The following is a 25,399-nucleotide window of genomic DNA, read 5'->3' as shown; positions in this document are numbered from 1 at the left end:
CTTTCAAATGAAGGAAATCCTGCCATTTGTGACAACATGGATGGACTTGGAGGACATTACGCTAAGTGAGATTAGCCAGAGGCAGAAAGGCAAATACTATATGGTATCACTTATATGTGAACTATACAATAGTTAAACAGAGATGCAGAGAGTAAATGGTGGTTGCCAGGGCTGGGGTGGTGGGAGTGAAATGGGAAGATATTGGCCAAAGGGTATAAACTTCCACTTATGCAGGATGTGTAAGTTCTGGGGATGTAATGTATGTACATCATAGTGACTACAGTTAACAATACTGCACTGTATAGCTGAAACTTGCTAAGAGGATAGATGCTAAATGTACTCACCTAAAATATAAATAAATAAATAAAGTGAAAGAAAGAAAATGGTAAATTGTGAGGTAATGGGAGTATTAATTAGCTTGATTGTGGTGATCATTTCACAATGTATGCACATATCAAATCATCAAAGTTGTATACCCTAAATATATACAATTTCTATTTGTATATTTCAATAAAGCTAAAAAACAATAAAAGCTACTTTGCCTGGTGCATGGAAAATGGATGGGTACAAGGGCAAGGAAGCCAACTAGAAGCTGTTGTGGAATCCAAGGGAGAGATGGGGGTGACATGGATGGAGAAGAATCCATGATTCAAAACATAGGAAGAAGGTAAAACTGACAGGGCTTAGAAACAGCCCAAAGGTGAGGGCTGAGGAAGGTGGAGCAGCGGAGAATGGCTTTCCAGCTTGGGCAGATGGATGGATGGTGGTGCCATTCCTCACCTGCACAGTCAGCAAAAGGGAGCTGGCTGGACCAGTGAGTGGGGTCCTTGCCCAGGTTCCTGAGTGGGTGGCTGAGCCAAGAGAGCCTTGTACCTCTAAAGCTATACATCAAGAGGCCCCCTCCAGGCTTTCTGCCCCTACCTCCAACCTCCTTTCTTTCCTGGTCTTTTGCAGATGCAAGCATCCCCATGATTAGAAATATTTAATTTTGCTTTACTTTATGTTCTATTTTTGTTAAATAGATTAGTCTCCACCAGGAAAACCAAATTGCTGACCAGTCCAGCTAAAAGTCTGAGATATGCAATTTGCAATCTGCTGGAATCTTCCCTTTAAGCTGGGGTGGGCTGCAGATTGAGCGGGGGGAGGGGAGCGGGCAGGGCTCAAAGGAGGCCGCTGGTACAGCAATCAGTGGTCCAGGTGTGAGGCCAGGCGGCTCAGCTGCAGAGTGGCCAGGCAGAAACAGAGAAAGGCATAGAGAAATATTAAAGGGGAAATTGCCAAGTTGGGTACTCACAGGGGTACTCAGAAGGGGTGCTGTGTTGGGAGGTGGACCTCTGTGGTTTGAGCCTGGGATCCCCTAGCTTTTTGGTTGCAGTCTCTGCTAGTGTGTCAGGAGATTAAGTTTATGCTCTCTGAAAGCCAGGCCAAGAACGATCTTGTGTAGGAAGGAACCTTGACTAGTCTCCTGGATGGAAGTTAAGACCCTCTGTGTACACCTGAGCAGGCAGGAGCCAAGGCAGTAAGAGGAGAAAATAGGAGGGAGGTGTGTTTTTTTTCTCCCTGTAGAGAAGGAGGAGTGAGAGGTGGGGAGAGACCACAGGAGAACTGACCCCCTTAAGAGGGCTTGGTGGCCAAGGATGAACTTGATCAGGAGTAAGTAATGCCCAACTTGAAGTTATTCAAATGACATTCTCTGGTACAGATTTCCCTCTGCCTGTCCCCCAAACCTTCAGTGGAATCCCTCACAAGTCCTCATAAAAGGGGAAGTCTTTTTGTTGTTTTTTTACATGGTTGTCGTAATCAATGTGACCCAGAGCTAAGGAAAACAAGAGATTTCATGATGGTCCAAATCCTGAACGAATTCAGCAGAAGCAGGACCATGAGAGTGGGAGTCCCTGGGAATGGGAAGGAATCCTGAGGCTTGTATGGGCAACCTAGAACTGAGGACCTGAGAAACAGAGCTTCCTGACAACCTTCCCGAGCTCCCAGTGGCTGGCATCAGGTTACACACAGATGCTAGGGTTGGGCGGGAGGCTCTCCAGATCTTGACTGTGTCTTGGTTTCTCCATCTGTAAAGTGGTTTGTGGGTGAGTTTGTATCTGCCGGTGTGTGTGCACACGATTGCATATGCATGTGGCAGGGCAAGGGCAGGAGTGCTGATGTGTGACAGTCTCCCAGGCTCCTCCCAGCCCTAACGACCCTCAGCTCTGAGTCCTGATGACTCACCATTCCCATCTCCCACCTTGGAAACAGCGGACAGGGTGGCAGGCAGGTGTCCCTGGCAAGGCTGATTGAAAACCCATTCTCCCTTTTGGCTCCGCTCCCCCACTAGAAACCCAGATGGCTCACAGGCGGTTTGGGAATATTCACTTGGGCTAAACCTAAAAATCTTCCATCAACTAAAAAATCTTCCATTAATTCTCCTAGGAAGGAAAGAGACAAGAGTTAGCAGAGGAGAAAACAGAAGGGAGAGAAGGGCTGCCGTGTTAATAGCCTGACTGGTTGTCTCAGGCTGATTCTAGCTGCAGAAACCAGAGTGAAGGCTGTGAAATGCCAGCGATCAAGTAGAAGCAAACAGAGTGGGCGTCTTAAACTGTTTTCAGGGCTGGTGTGGGACTAGCCGAAGTTAGGGAGATAGACACAGGAGCCCCTTTGGGTAAGATAGGGTCTCTCTTCTCCCAGCCCATCACTGGCCTGGGCTTCAAGGGGTCCTCACTCCCATCCACAGTCACCCTTCTAAGACCCTTGTTCAAGTGATGGGTCTTGCTGGTGAATTCAAGTCATAATTCCTTATATTTATAGGATTTGTACCTTGTTTATAGCTGTCTACTTTATAGTGGACACTTATTTTTCTTGCTCAGCAACTGATCCCCCATGTGGATGATAATAAAACCAGAATCCTGATTTTAATTTAGAGATTATGTTAGTCAGGGTCTGTGACAGCCACACTCTAAGATGGCCCCAGTGATTCTCACCTACTGGTAATCACACCCTTGGAGAGTCCTCTCCCATGCTGAATAGGGCTGGGCTGTGTAAATAGTGGGATATCACAGACATGGCAGAGTGCGATTTCTAAGACTAGATCACTCAGAGACACTGGAGCTTCAGCCTTGCTTTCCTTTGGATCAATAGTGCTGGTGGAAGCCAGCCACCATGTCACGAAGACACCCAAGCAGCCCTATGGAGAGGTCCACGTGGTGAGAACTGAGTCTTTCTGCCAGTAGCCAGCATCAACTTGCCAGCCAGGCAAGCCAACTTGGAAGCAAATCTCCAGCCCCAGTAAGCTTCAGGAGACTGCAGTCCCATTGGTATCTTGCCTGCCTGTATATGAGAGACCCTCAGGCCAGAACCTTCCAGCTAAGTCACTCCTCAATTCCTAACCCACAGAAAGTATATGAGATAATAAAAATTTATTGTCGCTTTAAGATACTATGCTTTGGGATAATTTGTTGTGAAGTAATAAAAAATGAATACAGGGTCACTGGAGGAAACAGAATTCACCCTCAATGTTCAAAGAAAGAGACATTCTTAAGAACTACTTACAGAGTGGGGTCAGAATAAGAGCAAATAAGGGAAGGTGATGTGCCCAGGGATCAGCAGTGGCAGGAGCTGTTACATACCTCAGAGCAAAGGAGCAAAGGAAGAAATAGTGTCCTCAGAGCTTCATAAGAGTGGGAGACACAAAGGAGAAGACAGCCATGGAGGGAGGGGCACAGCTATTTCAGGAGATGGAGCACCGAAACAGGGCCGGGGCTGCACTGTGACCGGCCTCTCTCCTCTTGGCCTCCAATCTCCTGCCTAGACTCCCCACTGGCCAAATACAACCAGGAGCCTGAAGACAATGGATCCCAAGTGATGTCAGATATAGGAGCAGCCTCTCAGGGCACAGATAAAGGCAGATAATGGGTCTGTGGGAGGACAGTGAGGAGAGAGAAAAACCAACACAGAGCTCCACCAGGCCCCACTCTCAGCCTTTTTCTCATTGGTGTGCCAGTGCAAAGTTAGATTCCAAAGGATTCCGTGGAGAGAGGTGGGGATGTGGGCAGAAGTGTAAAAAGAACATGGGCATTAGAGGTCTGAAACCTGGACCTCAACATGTCCCGCCTTGAGAACTTGGGGACAGTTCGCTCTTCCCCCCTTATGAACTTGGGCAGGTTACTCAGCTTCTTGAGCTTTGGTTTCCTCTTCTATAAACTGGTCTAATGACATCTCCCTCACAGTCAGGGCTTGCTCCCAGGAAATTCAGGACCCAATGAGCTTCATTAGTGTTGGTTCCCATCTTGGAAACCTTTTCTCTTTCTCTTGGGAGGCCTCAGACATCTGAGTCGTTTCTCTGACTACACAAAGCTCAGCCCCAGCTGAGGTCCACTGACTGTCCAAAGGGGGGTCCACTGACTGCCTGTTACGGCTGCTACTGCTCATAAAAGTTGGGATGAGAAGCATGTGCCCAAGGAGAAGATGCCAAGATGAACATCTGCTCCAAACTCCATTGCAGTGGGGGTGGGTGAGGGAAAGAGGACAGGTTTCCCTTACACTGGAGTTTAGGAGCCCAGAATACTCTGTTCACAAGACTTTAATTCTGAAGATAGCTGTCCGGTGGCTCAGGCCATTAAACATGGATTACTGAGGCAGCTCTTCATAAGCTAGCTGATAGAATAACTAGATTTGAAGATGAACAGGGAATTTTTTTTGGTATACTGCAGAGAGCATTGCAGAGCCCACATGCACTGCCGGGGCCCTGCCAACTTCCTGAAAGGGAATTGACAGTGGTTATGGGGATTAACTATCTCCACATATGGCTTACTAAAGATCCTGTATGCTTGAGAGAGAATCTAGGTCACTGTTTTATTATATACTGTGGATCTGTAAATATATATACATATATATATACACACAAAATCCCTGAATGCTTCATACAATTACACCAAGCATCTACTAGAGTCACAGTCTAGAGCTGATCAATCACAATAGTAATTAATCCAATGCACCTTAAGGCCTTAAACCTTAGGCAACAGCATCATCCTACATATTCAAGATTAAATTACATACTATGCCCTCAGTCAACTGGACTCCAACCAGTGGTGACCCAATCAGTAGAACTTTGCCATTAGGAGAAAGAAGATTGGAAACTGAGGCCCACATAAAGGCACCTACTTCAACCTTGTCTCCCTTCCCTGCCCATTCATTTCTAAATGAGAATCAGGGTCCATCTAAGAATGAGACAGAAAGGGAGAGCCCACATGTGCCAGGAACTGTGCCAGACAGACAAGTGTCAGTTAATCCTCGTGACAATCATATGAAGAAAGTATTAATATATCCTATTGTACAGATGGGGAAACTAAGGCCAAAGGATTATCAGCTAAAGTCTCTTGGTTAGTAAGCACCAAGACTGGATTAAGATCCAGGTCTTTTGAAGTTAATATATTTTTAAGTCTTCTGTTTTATTTTGTTTTTTAACTGAGACCTAAATAACACATATTCATCATTGAACATTTGGAAAGGAGAGATAAGCAATGAGAAAGAATTCTGTCCAGAGACAACCACTGTTAACATTTTAGAATGCATTCTTCTAGTCTACATAGTTTTAAATTTTAATCAAAAGTGGGAATGTACCATACAAGCCTCTGTAACCTACCCTTTTTTTCACTAAATGATGTATTATAAACAATCTTCTATGCCATTAAATATTATTCTATAACAACTATTTTTTATTGGCTGCCAACAATTTCACTGTATAGGTCCATCAAAATTTATTTAGCTAAGCCCAGGTACTGGACATGTAAGTTATTCCCAGTTTTTCCTCTGCCCCACCATGACAGACCATGGTGGCATGAACTTTTTTTTTTTTTTTTTAAATATATCTTTATTGATTTCAGAGAGAGGAAAGGAGAGAGAGACGGAAACATCAATGATGAGAGTCACTGATCAGCTGCCTCCTGCACACCCCCGACTGGGGATCGAGCCTGCAACCTGAGCATGTGCCCTGACCAGGAATCGAACCCCAATCGCCTGGATCCTAGGTTGATGCTCAATTGCTGAGCCACGCCTGGCCGGGCGGGCGGCATGAACTCTTTAACTGGCCATGTCCTTAATCATATTACAATTGCTTCCTGAAGAAAACTTCCTAGAAGTCCAGTTTTTTTTTAAATCCAAGGGGATGGGATGTAATATTTATGCCATAGGGCATGAAAAAGTCTGAGTGCTTATTTCTAGAAAACATCCTCCTCCCTGCTCTTCATTTCTGAGTTTCTAAACCCTACCTGACCTTTGAGGTCTAGCCAAGTTGTCTAGACTAAAAGTCTATGCTCCTGGCCTGGGAGCTTCTTCAAAGTTTAAACCACTGACTAACAGAACACGAGCAACATAGGTCAGTTAAGATAATTCAGTCACCATATTAAAAAAGTAAAAAGAAACAGGTAAATTAATGTTAATGATAAATTTTATTTAGCTCAATATATCTCAAATAGCTATTATTTCGATTGTAGTCAACACAAAAGTTATGAATGACTTATTTTACATTTTTTTTTGGTACTAAGTCTTTGAAATCAGGTGTATAACTTACACTTATGGACCTGCCATATTTGAAGTGCTCTTGAATGGGGCTGGGGTGACCACACTGAGCAGTACAGATGTAGATGCATCGGACTCCCTCCTGTTTTCTTATGAGCACAGGGCCTGGCATGACTGTGAAGTCAGTCATGAAAGAATGAATGCCCCTCCTAATGGTCTCATCCTGTCTCCAGCAGGAAGTGATTCTCTCTGCTGTGACTCTTTAGAATCTGGAAACATTCCTTCTCGGACGTCTCTCCAAAGTCCTATCCAACACACAGCTATGTCATTACAGGCGTGCCAGTTGTGCCTACACTAGGACTCAGAGCCTACCCCTGTCTGATGATTGTTAGGGCTACAGCCCCGAGAACATGAGATGTTGAATGTGTTGGTACCAGGATGTGTTTATGTGGAGGGTGGGGGCTAAGAAGACAAGTGGTGACAGTCACCAAGTCTGACCCCAGAGACTGGGTCTGAACTCTATGGAGGGAGGGGCTAGGTGGAAGCTAAAGGGGCTATATTCAAAGGGGAATCCTGTGAGGCTCAGGGCACAGCAGTTAAACTCTGAGCCCATCAGTGGTGTGCTGGGAAACGCTTAACAACAAGCTCTCTTAGCGGGAGAAGGAGGAAGCCCTGACTTGCAGTGTTTGCCGATTGCTGTGGTATAAGTACTCCCATCACGACCAATTTCAAACTGCTAACGTGCTGTCACAGAACAGGGAGTTGGAAAGACAAGTACAGAGTCATCTGTAAGTCAGTTCCAACACAGCACTGGGCCCAGCTAAGCAAGTGTGACACAGTGAGGAGCAGGCGGCCTTCCTCCCCAGTGAGGACTGAGACTAGAGCAGCCCTGTGGGGAACCCATACATTGTGGGTCACTGGGGAACAAAGATCTGGCAACAGGGTGGTGAGAAGCCTCCACAAGTGGCCTGTGGGCACTGGATGTCGCCAAGAGCCCATGGCACTTGGCCAAACAAGGACCATTTGTGAGGACTCTGAGCTGCCTTCCAGAGGAAAGACTAAGAGAACTGTGGGAGGTGGGATGGGACTTGAGGCCATGCTGTTCTGCAGGTAGGGGGCAAGACATCAGGAGGTTTCCTTAATGTTATAACCTTATTTTTAGACAGGCTGGAGAGGGTCTGGCCATACATCAAGTCTGCCTCCCCATGGACTGTAAATGCCTGAAGGCTCAAATCAGATATGTGCTGCACACACGTATTTCCTGCTTATAATAAGCATTTGGCAAACATCTTTCTGGACCCAATCTTTGCCTCTGCATATGTGGAGTATTTTTCTGCAGGATTAGGAAGATTGACTGTACCATCCAGTTTTCCCTGGGCCACCAGGCAACATTTTAGATTATCCAGATGTTAAATTGTACGGAATCCCATAAAGTCTATAGATGCATTTCTTTAATTTACTGTAATAATGTTCACAGTGTACATAACTTGAGAAACATTCAGTTCAAAATGGGAAGTAACTGCATTAGAAGTATATCCTTGATCACCCCCCTTTCTATCGTAACTGGTCAAAAACCAGGCCTTATGATTTTTCTCTGGCAATGTGCCTTGAATCCTCCTGCTCCTCTCTCTGCACACTCACTGCTGTGGTTGGTACCAACCTCCTGCTGTTGCCCTTGCTTCCTTCTAATCTGTTCTCTTCCATTGCAACCGGGGAAAAATGCTTAAAAACAGCCATCAGTCTGCTCCTTTGCTAGCATCTTTCCATGGGGTCCCACTGGTTTTAGGATAACAGGTGCTACCTGATCTGGCCTCCACTGACACCCCTGCCCCTCTTCCCAGGCTCACCCCATCCTCTCTCTCTGCTCCAGCCACACTGGCTTTATTTTGCTTTCTCAGAGGTGCCACACTTCTTCTTATTCCAGGGCCTTGGCATCTGCTCCTCCCTTTCCCAGGGATGCCCTTCTATCCTTTTTGCCTACTAGTTCCTGTTCATTCTTCCATCTCAGCCTCCTCAGGGAAGTCCTTTCTGATCCCCGGCCTGGTTAGGCCTCCATATTATATACCCTCAACACACGCTGTAGCTTTCAGAGCACTTTTCACAATTACAATCTAAATAGCTATTCAGGTGGTTATCTATTTATTGTCTGTTTCCTTCTGGGAACTATCTGGGACACAGCTATCTCAATGCTATGTCCATAGCATTCCCCTCCCCAGGCTTCTCATACTACAGGTGGTAGCACATATTTGTAGAAGAAAATGAATGAGCAAAGAGAAACAGCCACTTCTCTCATTTGGGCCAGGTTTTTACACTGTGTTCCCATCACTGATAATAAAATTCCATGGGCCAGGGTGTTTGATTGGTTCTTGAACATATAGCTAATTTCTTCACTGTACACCTGATTCCTTTTGTTGTATAAACAAAAAAACGCACAAAAAACAAAACAATGAAAACAAACAAACAAAAACACCCATAAAATGCATGATATAGATGAGCTATAGCTTTCTTCTTCCACCAGGGATCTCTCCTCAATCATACACATCACTTTACAGTTTGTACTGCACCTTCTTTTTTCATTTAGAGAGCAACCCAGCAGGAGGCCCTTGGTCAATGTCTCACTTTGCAGAAGAGAATGCAAAGATTAGAGACTTCTCCGAGGTCACCATTGCTCAGATGTAGGGGGCAGAATGAAAACCCAGATCTGTGGACTCCATGTCCAGTGCTCTTTCTGCCACACTGAGCTGCCTCTCTCTCGCAGCAAGCTAAACAAGCCACCCAAATGAAACTGTCACTTTAGTTTTGCCCAGAATTTTTCTCAAATGATTTCAGAATCATTTCTGCAACTGGAACATCTCTCAAAGGAAGAAAACTAGTTCATCACAGTAATCAAGTCTGTCATAGAGGACGTGTGATGATGTTTGAAAATATAATCCTATGAACATTGGAACTGACAACTCTGAAACATCTCTAGGCTAAATCTGCTAATAACAGTCTTTAGTATTCAGGTTGGCGCTCACATGGGTTGGTGTGATACGTTTCACAGCAAAAATGCCCTAATGAGGAACTTCCTCAAACAGTAACCGGGTAGGGGACAGATTTTAATGAGGCTGAATCCCTGAAAGGGTGAAGCGTGAGTGAAGAACAAAGGCATGCGACAAAACGTGTTTCTATACGTCAGATGACAAAGATGGGTCCCACGTCAGAAAACGTGGCCAACACTTTCTAGAGATCAGGACTTGTATAGAAAAGGAGCCACGGCATCAGGGCCATCACCTCTGAAGATCCTCTGGAAAAATGTGCTTTGATTGGAATAAAGCATACCCACGTGAATTACAATTACGTCTTCTAGGCCTGCAGTTCACTCACTCACTCACTCCTCACCCACATGTCCACCCACCAATTCGTCCACTCATTCATCTTTGTCTAACTCCCCAGCTGCCCATCAACCAACCTACCATCTACCCATCTATCAATCTATCCATCCACCTACCCACATAGCTATCTATTAATCCACCCACATACTCATCCATTCATCTATCTACCTACCTCAACCCCCATCATCCACTCATCTATGTCCATTCACTCACCGCATATCCATCCCCCATTCAGTCATCCAACTATCTACTCACCCGCCACCCCTCTGTCCATCCTGTTATCCATTCAACCAGCTAATCAGTCTTTCCTGTATATCTACATGTGAAAGTGCTGAGGAGATATTGAAAAGGTTGGAGACTACAGTGGTCATAAAAAATATCTCTGATATATTTGTTTATCAGAGGCACTTATGGTTACCATAAGTTGAAACTCAAATATAGGAGGACCACGATCTAGCAAGTGAAAACAGAAAGAGGTGAATCTCAGACTCCACTCTTAAGAAGCTGGTAGTAGAAGTATCTGTGTAAAACTGGCCAACTACTTGAGAATCAAATAATTGCCCAAGAGAAACTAATGCAAGGACTTCCACATTGTGGTTGCTCGGGTTTGATGGCCATGTTTCGAAGGCCACCACAGGCAGCTTCACCCAAAGCAGCTCTGCTCTTGTCTGTTTGATGGACACCCACTTCTTGGCCTAATGCCATATTTTATTATTAAAAACACATGGATGTGGTGAAAGGGCATTCAATAAAAAGGCTATTAACCTTACCACAAAAAATCTCGTGTGCACAAGTACAGTACTGTTTGTTGCTTTGGTAACTATACAAGCTGGCCAAGAAAACCAATATTTTGCTGCCGGTTGATTCCTCTCCTTCTCTCTCATTCTCTTCCCACTCTTTTATGATTCATTTCTTAGCCGTTTCAGAGGACAACCATAGTGTCTTTCAAGATAAAGCAAAGAAAAAGCAATAAGGAGGTCACAGTTTCCAAAACCTCCATCACACATATACCACCTTCAAGATTTTTGCAGCATCCACAGACCATCTGTGCTTTTCTTTACTAAATATCTGCCTCTCTAAAAAAGAAGACTGAAAAAGAAACCTTATCTCGCTACCTTAAGTGCTAGTTATATTTTTGTAGTACACATTAAAATAAAACACAACTATTAAAGAGTATAGATCTGCTGGAGATTATTATGCTAAGCGAAATAAGCCAGTCAGAGGAAGGCAAACATCACATGATCTCACTCACTTTTATGTGGAATCTAATAAACAAAAAAACCTGGCGAACAAAATAGGTCCAGAGGCATAGATACATGGAACAGACTGACAGGTCTCAGAGGGGAGGGGGCTGAGGGGGACAGGAAGAGATTAACCAAAGAACTTATATGCATATATGCACAGCCCGTGCATACAGACAATAGTGTGGGGAAGGCCTGGGGTGGGGTGGGGGTGGCTGGAGGGGGCAAAGGGGGGGGAAATGGGGACATCTGTAATACAGCCAACAATAAAAAAAGAGTGTAGGTCTGAATACCAGCTAAGACCATTCCCTCTCCTGCCTCTGAGACCCACCAGGGGACCTGCCACCACCTCCGCTATCCTCGAGCCTGACCTGAGGGCTTGGGCCAGGTTCCCCCATTAAGGCTTTACTTCATCTGTTACAGCAGAAACTTGCTTGTTTTAAGTTTTAAATAAGAGAGTTTAACAAAATCTTTCAAAATCTTTCAAGGAGCAAATTTGAAAAAACAAAAGTAATTTTAAATGTAATTTTAATGTTAATGAACATGTTAAATGAGGGACGATGACACTGGACTTACATGTAAAATCTCTTGAAAAACAAGTCTGAGTAGCAGTGGAACAGACTGATGAGTAGCTCTCCACACGGTGGGTACAAATACACATCAATTACATTTTAGGGGTGTGCGGATGTGCATGCGTGAGTGCACGTGAGTGCACCTGTGTGCTTATGAATGTGAGGCTGTGAATTACTAAGGAAGGCAGGAGCTGCAAGAACGACAACTGAAGCAGTGCATGGGGACCTATCAACCCCAGTGTCTCCTGGAAAATTAAGTCCTGGTGTTTGACAGGTCTGTGTGCACCTGGTATCCAAATGCATCATCCTTCCGTGTCATCCTCACAGTAATTTAGCACTTCCCATATCCCAGCCACCCTACAAGCCTTTCATCATCACAACCCTTTAAGACAGGCCTTGCTGTTATCCACATGGGATACTGAGGGGCCCTGCTCAGGTTCCCTCTTAATGGCAAAAACACCCCCCCCCCCCCAGGTGCTGGGAATAATGGCTACTGAGGGTCCCAGCAGGGTCCCTTACTGAGAATTACCCTCCACCATGGAGAATAGCCTCGCCCGAGAATATACCCTTCCCAGGGCCCAGTCATGGCCTGTGACTGGCTGATGAAAAGATACAAAGGCCCAGGCCCAGCGCCTCAATCTGTACAACTCTGAGAGCCATCCTGGCTCCAGAGCTCCCCTAGGATCAGCTGTAGTTGTAACTACAACCACATTTCAGATCAGTTTCTTGCTCTCCCCAGCCCTGCAGCCCTCTCTTCCTTACATTGTATTTCCTGAGCTCATTTTCCCACAAACCTTCCACACACAACGCTCTATCTCCAAGTCTTTACAAGGAGCCCCATCTAAGACATTGTCCCCATTTTACAGATGAGGAAACTGAGGTGCAGAGTTAAGTTCTTGCCCAAGTTTACCTGATTAGTAAGTGGAGCCAAGATATGAACCTAGGAAGTCTGTCCCCAGAGCCTGTGCCCCTAAGCACTTCACACTATTGCGTCTTAGGAAGACAAAGGTGGGCACACCCCTCCAGTCTCTTTTCTGCCTTACCAATTACTGGTTTAAGCAAGAATTCTAGGATGCTTGAATTCCATTCAAAAATAAGAAAGCAGGGAGAGGTTGTAAATCCTTGAAAAAATGGATCTTCCCAGCTTTCTTTACCACCACCCCTTTCCCCCCACGCAGGGCTGGCTATGAGCCAGGCAGGCACAGAAGGTCACATCCGAGTGTGTGAGAGTAACCTCTGCATGAGCACGCACAGGCAGAGCTGGCATCCATCAGTGTTCAAAGCCATGTGTCTTGTCAGCCAAAATTTATGTCAGCTGTCCTCCCCAATCGAAGAAGACTTCCCTCCAGCTTAGCAAGCTCACAGGCTAACACACCTTGACACACACGTAGGGTGTATTCTGGACTCATGCAAAGAGAAATGCATGGGATGTATTATGGAGCTCTTCAAAATTGTTTTTCCAAGTCCAAGATCAAGGTGTCAGCAGGGTTGGTTCCTTCTGAGGGCTGTGAGGGAGGAACGGTTCCGTGCCCCTCTCCCAGCTTTTGGTAGTTTGCTGGCAATTGCTGGCACTCTTTGGCTTATAGAAGCAGCACCTCACATCTGCCTTCATCTTCACTTGGCATTCTCCCTGTTTGTGTCTGTCTCCAAAAAATTTCCCCTTTTTATAAGGACACTCGTTATATTGAATCACCCCAATGCAGCAGGACCTCATCTTAACTGATTACATCTGCAGCAACCATATTTCCAAATAGGGTCATATTCTGAGGTACTCTGGGTTAGAAGTTCAAATATGGATTTGTAGGGAGACGCTATTCAACCCATAACAGGGGTTATCATGAGGATTAAGTGGCATAGTGCATTTAAGGGCTTAACATAGTACCCAGCTATAGTGAGCATTCAAAACTATAGCCATTTCTACTGTCATGTCAGTAACTGTCACTCTGATTACCATGTTGCTGGCTCCTTCCTTTGTCTGTTTCTTGCAGGGACCCGGACAGAGTCTGTACATAGGGCTGCTGTTGAAGCTCTCATAAGATGATACACGCCCCCGCACTGCTTTTCATACAGAAACAGCTATTTTCCCCCTGACTTGAGGAAGTCAAACTTGCAAGCTTTGGAAGGCTAGGCATCAATTCAAACAAATTACTAAACCACATTATTTTGATCTTTCAAATTTATCTGACAGCAGAAGGAGTAGGTTTCTTTCCTGTGCTGTATGTTGTCTGCAGTCATTTGTAATTGTGTTTAAATAAATGGGGGGGGGGGCAGCCAAGCAGCGCCCAGAACACAAGGTTTGGAGACACCTGCATTTAGAATCAGAAGACCGAGGATGCAGCTCTGAATGAGGCTCACCACCAATGCACCCTGGGACCGCAGAGTGGCTACTTCATAGCCTCACTGAGCTATAAGGTCCTAATTTATTCAATCAACAAACATGGATACTGTGGACTAAAAGCCAGTATTATACAAGGCACCAGGGGTATGGAGAGAATAAAAGGCCCCCAGCAAGGGGCTCACAGTGCAGTGGGCAGGGCAGATGAACACACAATAGCCCACTGTAGACGGGAGGCCACAACATCGAACTCTTCCAACGTGGGGAGAGTGGTTTTTGCCCTCCCTCCCATGCACCCCACATGGTTGTTTGCTCGGCAAATTGCCCTTGGGGGCAAACTGTACGTCTTACTCCTGCCTGGCCCAGATCTGGCTTATAGGAAGGTACTGGGGATGCTGGCTGGAGTAATGGTTATACCTGAATGGTTAAGAACATGGGCTTCTGAGTCAGCCAGACTGGGCAGTTCTGAATAAACTCTGTCACTCGACACCTGTAGGATGTTGGGTAAATCATTTATCTTTGCTTAGTCTGTTCCTTTCATATCTCCGACATGGTCATTAATTATCTAAATTTTTCATTCCTACTCTGTCCCAGGCATCTGGTTCTAAGTCTCAGGGATACAGCAGAGAACAAGAAAATGAATAAGTAAAACGTGCCTCACATCCGATGGGGTAACAGCTGTGAAGAATGAAGGCAGTGGGTGGTGCAATTTTAAATAGGGTGTCAGGGATGGCCTCACGGAGGTGACATGTGGACAGAGATGTGACATAGGTGAGAACCAGCTGCAGCTCACTGGGAGGAGTGTTCCAGGTACTTGGAATTATACATCCCTCACCTTGCAGCTGTTTTGAGCATTGTATTTACTTATTTTATTTATTTATTTTTTTAAACATATCTTTATTGATTTCAGAGAGAGGAAAGGAGGGGGAGATGAGAGAGTCATTGATTGGCTTCAGCCCGCAACCCAGGCATGTGCCCTGACCGGGAATCGAACCCCGATCTCCTGGATCCTAGGTCGATGCTCAACCGCTGAGCCACACCCAGCCGGGCTTGAGCATTATATTTAATAATGTGTGCACAGTGCTTAGGATGCTGCCTGGGATGCAGTAGGAGCTCAGTAATTGGTAGCTGTTATTAGCATTGCATTAATAAATATAATTGTGTCAAGGAACAAAGGAGACAGAGAATATAAATGCACTCTGTGCACAGGACAGCCACACATCAAGGACTATTATTATTAGAGTTGTTGTTTATTACTAGCAACTACCTCTAGGGAAGGCTCCTGACAGCCTCAAGTCACAGAGGGCCCATCAGCAACCCTGTCAGCAACTGTCCCTTCCCCTCAGACCCTGGGACTTGAGCCCCAGAGAGATGCTGATGGAAGAGAAGAGTAAAGGATAGGTTTCTCTCCTGCCTTGGGAAGGAAGCAGTGACAGTCCCTCCTCCCCATCCCAAAACACACACACACACACACACACACACAGCAGGGAGATTTCCACAACTAGGGTGAAATAGTGATGCCAGCTATCACAGCAAGAACATGGGAATCACTATTAGCAGATTCAAGAACAGATTCCTGTTAATAATTCTGTTGTCAGTTCTGATTATTTATTGGGTTAAAAAAGGCTTTTTAGTTTATAGAAGCCTGGGAGGCAGCCGAGTAGAATGGGACTGAATTTCTCAATCACATGTGGATTCAATCCAACGAAGTTTACTCAAGGTTACCAGTGTTTACCGAGCTTCTGGCAGGTGTAAAGTGCTAGGAGAAGTACTGTGGGGACCAGAGGGATGAGACGTGGTCCCTGCAAATCCGAGAGCTGCTATTTCGCTGGAGGAGACAAATCTGGCTCTCGCACAGGCTGACTGTGACAAGCAAAGTGCAATGGAGTGTGAGGGAGAAGAGACTGAAACCTGGTGTGGGAGAGGAGATGGGGCAGTTTGGTGCTAAAGTTATACATAGATAAGAATTAAGTTACCCTCTTGAAAATGCTTAAATCGCCCACCAAGACACATTGGTGTCTTAGATTTGGTCCCCCAGAAGCAGATTCTAGGACAGGGAGTCATATGCAAGTGATTTATGAAGGATGTGTTCTTAGGAGAAACCTGTAGGAAGAGAGGAAAAGGGAAGAGGCCAAGCTTGGATGTGGTTGCAGGGGAGCCTAGCCTCAGCCCAACCCTGTGGGGAGCTGTGGAGGGTGAAGGGCACTGGCAGTGTACCACCACACTGGCTGGTCACTGCTGCTGGCTGGGCTGGGTGTCAGTCCCAGGCACCTCCAGGCTGGGAGCTCACGGGGTGAGCCATTAGCAGAGGGGATGGGCAAACCTAACCTGAAAGCCTTTGGGGGAATGGGCAAACCTGACCAGACCCCTAAAGTGGATCACAGGAGATCTGGCTGGGGTTCTAACAGCATCTGCTGCTGGATGGGTGAGAACAAGTGGAGTATAGAAGAAGTTCTGGAAGGGTTTGCTGTTAATCCGTCAACAGCCAAGAAAGGCTCATGAAAGAAGTCCTTAGAATAAATAGGAAACCTTGAGTGACATCGGGAGCTAGCATGAGGCCTCTGGACAACCCCAATTTCTAGGTCACACAGTAGACACGTCACACTTGGACAAGTGTCTGACAAGTTCTCTAGCGATCGCCTTGAGTACAAAATTGAGAAATAGGAGGGATCATGAAAGCCCGGGGGCTGGAGTCATGATGGTAGACTGGACAGTCCCCAAAGGGATCAAATCCTGGACTGGAAGACTTTCTCCACTTCTGGTGGAGCTCCTAGTGCTCTGTTTCTTATTTCACTCAAATTCAACCTAAAAAAACAAATCTATAAGCTAGATGGTGAGATGAAATGTAAGTCATAAATAGGTGGCTGGTGGGAAGGCTAACGGTTAGCTTTTGTTACTGGGGAATAAAACCAGAACCCCCAAAAGATTAGACAGACAAGAGAGATGGGCCAACTCTAACAAGATGACATTTAACATGTGTGTGTTTGGATAAAAAGTCAACTGCACAACTTCAGCTCCAGGGTCACAGCAGGGCAAGGTAACAGCGGGTTTCAGCCCACAGTGCGATTTCCTGGTACCTGGAGTAGTAACTGGATTCCAACCAAACTGAATTTATGATGTCTGTTTTTTCAGGGAAAACGTTGACATGGGTGGAGAGCAGCAATATTGAGCCTTAGTAGAGATAATTATTTTTAATTATTTTAAAATCTTGCATAAAAACTTGAAGATTAAGGGACACACTGGCAAGGGCTGGATTCTTGTTCGTCGGCAACAAACGGATCAATAAACTCTGCAAATCGTCATCTGCTGTTCTTTATCACCTTCCTGGTGAGATCAATTAGAAGATAACAGCCATCAGAGGGACATGCCTGAAACTAAGGCTGCTGGCCTCTCCAGACAGATGTTAAATTGAGATGTCCAGACCCACAGCTGACCAAGAGAGGCTGGGCAGAGGGTGAAGAACGGATCTATGCCTTAGAGGAACTTCCAGGTCACCCGTTTTGCAGCTGTGATTACTTCTACATTAGGCCGCCACAGGGAATGAGGCAGCAATCACAGGAACCAGCTTAGTAAAAATGGGCCCTCGCCTCACAATCAGAAATATTCCCCAGGAGCTTCTTTCAATCTTTCTATGGCCACATGCTCTTTGAAGCCTCATTGCCCCACCCAAACCTGGTGTACACACCCTCAGTAACTTTCTAGGAAAAATATTATGCATATTACATTTTCACAACAGGGTACAGAGATTTTATTAATTTAGCCTTTGTCATAGGCACCACAGACTAAATATAGTGCCATTTTAAAAGACAAATTAGAAGGAACATTTACCAAAGGGGGTATACTGCTGGTGAGGCCACTGTATCTTAGTCTGACATACCCAAATGATTTGTCCACTTTGAGATCTAGGACATCACTCTTTTATTAAGAGACTGGAAACTGAGAAGAATTTAAAAATAATCACCCAAAGAAAAGTAAGACTTTGATTTTTCACCTAGATGCTTAGCACATGTTCCCAGGCATGTTTTTGAAGGGTTATATATCCTTCTGTTGGTGAATTTAGGGTACCTCTGGTAGTAAATGTGTTCCTGGAACCATGCCCTTAGGGAATCCAAGGTGGGTAGGATCCCCAGGCCATCGGGGTGCAGGTGGAGCGACAGAATCCCATTTCTGGTTGTTCCCTGAGAAGAGTAGCTGGGAGAAGAACTTCTTAGGAAGATAAAGCAGAGCTGGGCCCCAAGATAAGCCAGATTCCCAGTGTGGGCTGCATGGCAAAACTCTCTTCTTCCACATGCCCACCAGGAGCCACAGGCCCAGCTCCCAGCCCAGAGTGTGCATACTGAATCAATTGAAATTGAGTCACAGATATAATTAATTTAATGTGTTTAAACGATTTTCTGTATAGTAAACATGCTGAATGAGGGTGACCCAGGATAAAGTGTCTGCCTGAGAGGGGAAAAATGGATACTGTGTGTGCTGTATAATGAAAGCCCTTCAGCAAATAGGAAATGCTTCCATTTATTTCTACTTCCCCTGTTCCTTTCCTTTCTAATTCTTTATTTATGACTGAACTTGGCCTTCTGTGGTCTCCTTGGATCACAGAGACACTTTTTATTTTGTCAGAAGACGTCCTTTTTTTTCTCTGATCAGGGGACAATTTTAATGAAAACTGTCTACAACCCAGTGACAAGCACATATTAATATGTGACAAAGAGGACAGGAGAAATGGGGGGTGGGGGTGGGGGAGTGGAGAACTGCTTCTCTATTGCAATCTCTTTCCCAACTGAAGGGGGACTTGCACGAAGAGGAGGAGACGGCACCGAGCGTGGGGGCAGGAGCGATCTGGGCTCCCGGCCTCGCTGCGTCAGTCTTTCTGCGTGACTCTGAAAGCTCCCTGCCTGAACCCGGATGCTCACCTACAGTCCCAGGCGGCTGAGTGTGAGGATCTATGAGGCCGCTTTCAGTTCTGACGCTCGCTGAGTTATGAGTCACAAGTCGGAGCAGGCATAAATGTGTGTCAAGGAATTTCCCATTAAAAAGAAACTCATCTTCAAGCCCTGTAAGGCAGTTCAGGCAGTCTTATCTAATTGTTCATCAAGTAGGGATTATGAATTATTTGGCTTAGATGAAAGGGAGCACTTAGAAGTAGTTATAAATTATCTCCCACTAAGACACCTCAGGCAAAATGCCGAGTTCTAGGATTATGAGAGACAGCAAAATGTTTCCTAGATTCTGTAGCTCTCTATCCAGTCATTTCAACTTGAGGTACTACAAATTCATTCTATTAAATAAGCGATGAGTGAAAAGAAGTGTGCCCATGTTTTGAGACAGCTCTGCTACAGTGTTACCGGTGGGCCCCTGGGGGACCCCATCCCTCTCTAAGTCTCAGTCTGGGTTTGCACCATGAAGAGAAAGGCTCTCAGAGGTCCTGGGTGCTCTGTGGAGCCTTTTGGAGGGAGGGATCTCTGGGCTATTGGGTGGGATGAGGAGGGGGCTGTGGGAAGAGGGGGTGAACAGACAGGGCTCCGGACTCCTCCTCTGTTCAACTGAGAAGCTCCTCTTTCATCTGTATGATATACCAGGTACCATGTGAGATTTTATAACAAGAGGTTCTGAGGATAAAAAAAATAATTTTTTTTAAACCACTCTTCTGAGGAAAGCTGTTAAACCTTGCAGTCTGAATGCAGACTGTGCTATAAACACCCACTTTGCTGGTTCTCAAGCTCCGGTGTGCATTACAGTCACCTGGAGGATTTGTTAACCACAGCCACTGGGCCCCGCCCTGCAGATTCTGATTCAGTGGGGCTGGGGTGGGGCTGGAGAATTGGCATTTCTAACCAGCTCCCAAGGCACACTGGTGCTGCTGGTCCCGGGTACACTTGGAGAACCTCTGACTTTTGAGAGAAAGGCCAGTTCCCTCAGAAATGGGCTCCAATATACCTCCCCAGCCTTGTCATGCCCCTTTCCAATTCTCCCTGCACACACGCAGGTGCTCCACCTGACCAGACTGCCAGCCCCTCTCTGCATGTCTAAGGCACAGCCCACATGCTGCCTCTTCCCAAAGGACTTCCCTGACTTTTTCTCAAAAGGTCACAGAAACCCTTCTGGGCTCACACAGTTTCTCCTGTGGTGCTAAGCACCTCTTGTCATTTGTGTTCAGGCCTGGACCCTGCATCTGGACCCTCTTACTCACCGTCGTGTCCACACCATTGTCTACACCCCCAGCACCTGCACAGGTGCTCAGTGCCTGGCCCACCAGACCAACAGTGCAAGCCTGAGTGCATGCACGAAGGAATACGAATTTTTAAGAAATGCACTAATCAACCCATCTTATCTACTCCTCTTAATATGCCAAGAGAGACTGATTCTATAAATGACTCTTTAAAACTCAGGACAGCACTTTAGCCATTTCAGCCTATTCTTTAGACAAATGTTTCATATTTTCTGGGAGCAGAGTCAATGGCAAACACATCATCATGAGACAGAAATAACTATCACTTAGGTCCATTATAAGAAGGTAGTGTGCCCGGCCGGGCGTGGCTCAGCGCTTGAGCATCAACCTAGGATCCAGGCGATTGGGGTTCAATTCCCGGTCAGGGCACATGCCCGGTTGCGGGCTTGATCAATGACTCTCTCATCATTGATGTTTCTATTTCTCTCTCTCCCTCGCCTTTCCTCTCTCTGAAATCAATAAAGATATATTTTAAAAACAAAAAAAAAGTAGTGTAATACAACAATTAAGAGCCAGACCCAATTCAAATTCCAGCTCTACCTCTGATTAGATTTAGTGCTTAAATGCTCTGAGCTCCAGGCTCCTCACCTGTAATGGGGATAATAACAGACCTACTTCCTATGGATGGCACAGGGATGCAATGAGGCCATTATTAACAATAACAATTGCTAGCATTTATTGAGTGCCTACTATGTGCCTAGCACTGGGCATACATTATTGAGTCTAATCTACATAAAGTGCTTATTAGTACAGTATCTGGCACATAATCAGCATTCAAGAAATATTAGCCATTATTATCATTGCAAATTTTCCTAACTTCTGTGCAAGACATATATCCTTATCTCCATTTCCCAGATGAAAAACTTGAGGCTCAGAGCAAGTTGCTTGCTCAACAAATATTAGCAGTTTTTACTCTGTAATGGCTAATCTTTATAACACTTAACAGGGTAGGTATTATTTCCATTTTGGGAATGAAAACTCTGTTTAAAGAAGGTAACTTGAAAGTAAAGGTCCAGGATTTGAATCTAACTTTGGGTCTAGAGCTTCTGCTACCTACCCCACCCCACCACCCAGTGAATTCCACCTGCTTTGTGTGCAGTCAGCTGATAATGGCCTTTCTAATCCATGAGTTACAGAGAAGCATTTTCCCAACGTGTCAGAGAGCATCACTGCACCTCCCGTTTTAGCAGCCCTGAAATCCTATGGCTCACAGAAGTTATTTCAACGATCTGAGAGAAGGGATCCGGAGCCAGAGGGTGTGTGACACAGCCCTCCTGGCCTTTTACGTCTCCAAGGGGCATAAAAAAAGCAGAGCCCAGGGGCTCAGGACTGACCGTGACCCCGAAGAAATTGGTCTCATTCATGGCGTTAAGGATGATCCTGCCCAGCGTGTGGTCTGTGTAGTTGAAGTCCTGGATCCGCTGGTGCCGGCTGCTGGCGTGCAGTGTCTCCATGGCCCTCTGCAGCGTCTTGGCGATGACCCAGATGCCATCGTAAGCATACCCGTGGAACTTGCTGGGCCCCACGCCTGACCGCTTGTTGTTGTACTCTCTCTCATACTGCTGTGGTGTCTGGAAAACAAGGGTGGGGGACACCAAGTTACAACCGGCAGGCACATCAGGCACACAGTGTCGAGCGCTGAGACTCTCCAAACCTCCAGGCATTATCTCATTTAATCCTCACCAAAACCTTGAATGGTAGGTACTATAATCACCCCCATTTTACAGGTGAGGAAACTGATTCAGAGAAGTTGACCTGACTAGCACCACAGAGCTAGTGAGTGGCAGGGCTGAGATTTAAACCCTGGTATTTGGGAGGTTAGGGTGAAGGAATCATGAATCCTAACCAGGGCTCCTCCATTATATTTGCAGGGCCTGGGGCTAGAGTACCAGTGGAGGTCCACAGCCTTATGTCTAAATATGTAAATTCTAGATGTTAACAAAAATTGTTCAACAAAATCTTTTTTATTCCCTATCATAATAAATGTACCTTCCTAATGATCTGGAAGGCCAAGTGTGAATTCAGAATTCTAGGGCTCCTCAGGGATCAGGCTGGATGTGGCAGCACGGGGAAAGCTGGCCGTGCTCTGTGGTCCAAGCCTAGACAAACTCAGTCCACACCTCCTCCTTCTAGCATCAGTAGCCCCTTGACCACCCCAGAGGTACGGTTGACCCTTAAGAGGGCTGACCCAGGCAAGGGGCTCCCCAGGGACCAGAAGCAGATCCAGCCATTTGGGGAGGGAATTTGGGGAGTGGTCTAAGAAGGAGGGAGGTACAGGCTCTGGCTGGGCACATCCTTGTGGCTTTGTGGGCTTTGAGCTCCATAAGGCCTGAGTGGGGCTCTCTTAGAGCATGGGGCCCAGGGGCCCAGGTGCCCAGGTGTAAGGGCTGTTCTGGCCCTACATCACACCATTCCTCTTTCCTCTTCCATAGTATAGCAAGGTCTGTTAATGACACGGCATTTAAAAAAACATCTTGCTCAGCTAGTGTGGCTCAGTGGATTGAGCAACATCTTCGATTCCAGGTCAGGGCACATGCCTGGATCGTGGGCTTGATCCCCAGTAGGGGGTGTGCAGGAGGCAGCTGATCGATGATTGATGTTTCTCTCTCATTGATGTTTCTATCTCTTTCTCTCCCTCTAAAGTCAATAAAAACATATTTTTTAAAAAAACAGAATTCTTTTCTCCCCTTGAACTGAATTTCATAAAAAAATTTCTTTGGTGATATTAATATTCTGATTGTGGTCACAAAGTACTGAAAGTGCCTTTTGACTCTAGTCTCTGAGGCGTACACATCCAAATGAGTGCTGTCCCAGGGAACCCATTACCCTCAGCCTCTCCATGGCCTTTTCTCAAACCACTTCTGAACCCCTCTACCAGAAACGTCATCAGAGCCCATGGCTTAGTCTTTGGAAAAACCATCCTTGGGGACAAATCACACATAGAAACCATTGATTCACTGTCAGTTTATACTGGGAAGGGCCCTTAGGTGTGTTCATATATGCCCCACCACTGAGGCACAGAGAGGTCCAGAGATTTACCCAAGGTCATACAGCTTATGTTTTGTGTGTAAGCATGTGTGCGCACATGTGTAGCCAGACTGGTCTAATTTCAACTCTGTTACTTCTCTCATTTTTTACTTTTGAGGGCATAATTGCTCTTTGAAAACCACCGCAAGTTGTTTGGGGCCAGGTCTAGTGCATAGGAGGGTGGTGAAGCTGAGCCATTAAAGGTTGGATCATCCCATGGCTGGAACCCAAGTCTCTTGCCCGTGGCACAAGGGGTTAACAGAGTGGGGTCACTCACGCAGGTGCCTGGGGATGGGCAAGACCCTGGCACTGTGGACCGTGCAGATGAGGAATTCTGCTGGAACAAATGTGGATGCTGGTGTCCCAGCAACGGAACCACCTCCTTCTTTTTTGTTTCGGCTCCTGTTGGATGGCTCAGGTTTCATCCCTGTTTACAGTTTTCCTCAGAAATGCATCGTGTCCAGCCATCACATTCTGTTCATCACTCAGAATGCACAGCAGAAACTCTCTTCAAGGAGGCAGCACCGTCTCCAGCCCGGCTCAGCCCCTTCTCACTGTTAATCATGCCCCCCCGCCACATCCCCGGCGGCTTTCTGCCATCATCCTTCACCCTCTCACTCCTCGGGGCGCAAGAACCAGTCCATTAGGAGGCTCTCCCAGCCTCAAACCTTTTTGGGTCCTTCGATCACGTCAAGTTTGTTTGCACCTCAGGGCTTCTGCACTAGCCGTTTCCTCTGCTGGAAAGCTTCTTCCCCATGAAATTCTTGGCATCCCAATGTCAACACTTGTCACTTCTCAGGGACAGCTTTCCTGATCTGCCCTTTCTAAAATCCCCTCACCCCAGGCGTTCTCTATCCACTGGTTTTTATCTTCTTTATTGTACTCTTTACGTCCTGAGATTTATTGTTTCTTGTTCCAACCCCCCTCCCCACAACTTGATTTAAGCTCCATGGGGTCAGGAATGCTGTTTTGATCACTGAGGTATCACCAGAACCCCAAACAAAAACCTACAGAGACCCTTTCTAAGTCTGTTTCTCCATCCGAAAAATGAGGAGGTTGGACTGAGTGATCTAGCAGTGACCTCTCAGGAGTAGAGGCAAGAGTCTGGCAGTGTGACAAGGACACAGGATGTGGAAGCAGGCCGACCTGCCATCCAGCAGCAGCTCTGTGGTTTGCTGACTGTGACTGGGTGGGTCCCATCTCCCCCAGGTCTGCATGTCCTCCCTTGTTGGGTGGCCACGAGGGTTCAGTGAGATGAAGGATGCAAAGTGCATGGTACAGTGTCCAGGGCATGGTAGGCGCCCACAAATGCCAGCCCGTTATTAAGAAGAAAGGTTCGTGACATGAGCGTGGGTTCTTCAAGCTGGCATTCAGCACAGCTGCTTGCCCCGGATGCCTGGCAGACCCCGAGACGGTGCCAGAGCCCATGCTGACGGGCCAGCATCCTCTAGTGTGTGGACAGCCTACCTATACTTCCTTAACAATATCCAATTATTGGGCATTTAGGCAAAAGCATCTTTGTATTTAAGTTTCCTAAACACATACTGACAATTTTTTTTCCCAAAATAAATTCTCAAAGATATAATTGCTGAGGGAAAGGGGATATGAAACTTAAACATTATTCATGCATATATAGATAGGGCTAAATTATTCTACTCAAATATGAAAAGTTAAAATTCCACTGTGTATGAAAGCACCCATTTACCTGTATCTTTGACAACAACAGATATTTTAATTTTAAAAATCATTGTCAGTTTGTTAGGTTAAGAAAAAAGTATATCTCCTTTTAATTTTAATTTGCATATCTCTGATTAACAATTAAGAACGAGTTCCTTTCAAATTTTGATGGACAATTTTTATTTCCTAGGTGCATGTCCTTTTAATACCATATTGCTGTGGCAGTGGTCACACCTTTAATGTTTTGTTTTAATGCATTCTTGTTATTTTTCCATCTTTTACTATTTGGCTACATATTTCTTTGATGTTTAAATGCAATATGGGTTGATTTCTAGTTAATTCAGCTACTGGCTGTTTTAAAAGTATTAAAATGACTTGAATGTGTAGTTCTGTAATTAATTGCTGTGGGCATAAAATAAATGAGATCCCTTTGA

The 25,399-nt window shown here is 45.7% G+C and overlaps 1 protein-coding gene across 1 annotated transcript in view; it reads right to left on the bottom strand.

Moving 5' to 3' along the window:
* The window catches only part of GABBR2 (gamma-aminobutyric acid type B receptor subunit 2), a gene marked incomplete at its 5' end in the record, with an annotated part of 300,510 nt that overhangs the window by 96,174 nt on the left and 178,937 nt on the right, over positions 1-25,399 (bottom strand). The window contains one exon of the mRNA XM_081151173.1: positions 21,596-21,832. Coding sequence (XP_081007299.1) covers positions 21,596-21,832 — 237 coding nt within the window. The remainder of the gene's footprint in view (positions 1-21,595; positions 21,833-25,399) is intronic.

The sequence above is a fragment of the Miniopterus schreibersii genome, assembly GCF_964146895.1.
Source record: "Miniopterus schreibersii genome assembly, chromosome: 11".
Classification (NCBI taxonomy): Eukaryota; Metazoa; Chordata; class Mammalia; order Chiroptera; family Miniopteridae; genus Miniopterus; species Miniopterus schreibersii.
The sequence above is the reverse complement of the archived record's forward strand: the minus strand, read 5'-3'. Positions and strand labels throughout refer to the sequence as shown.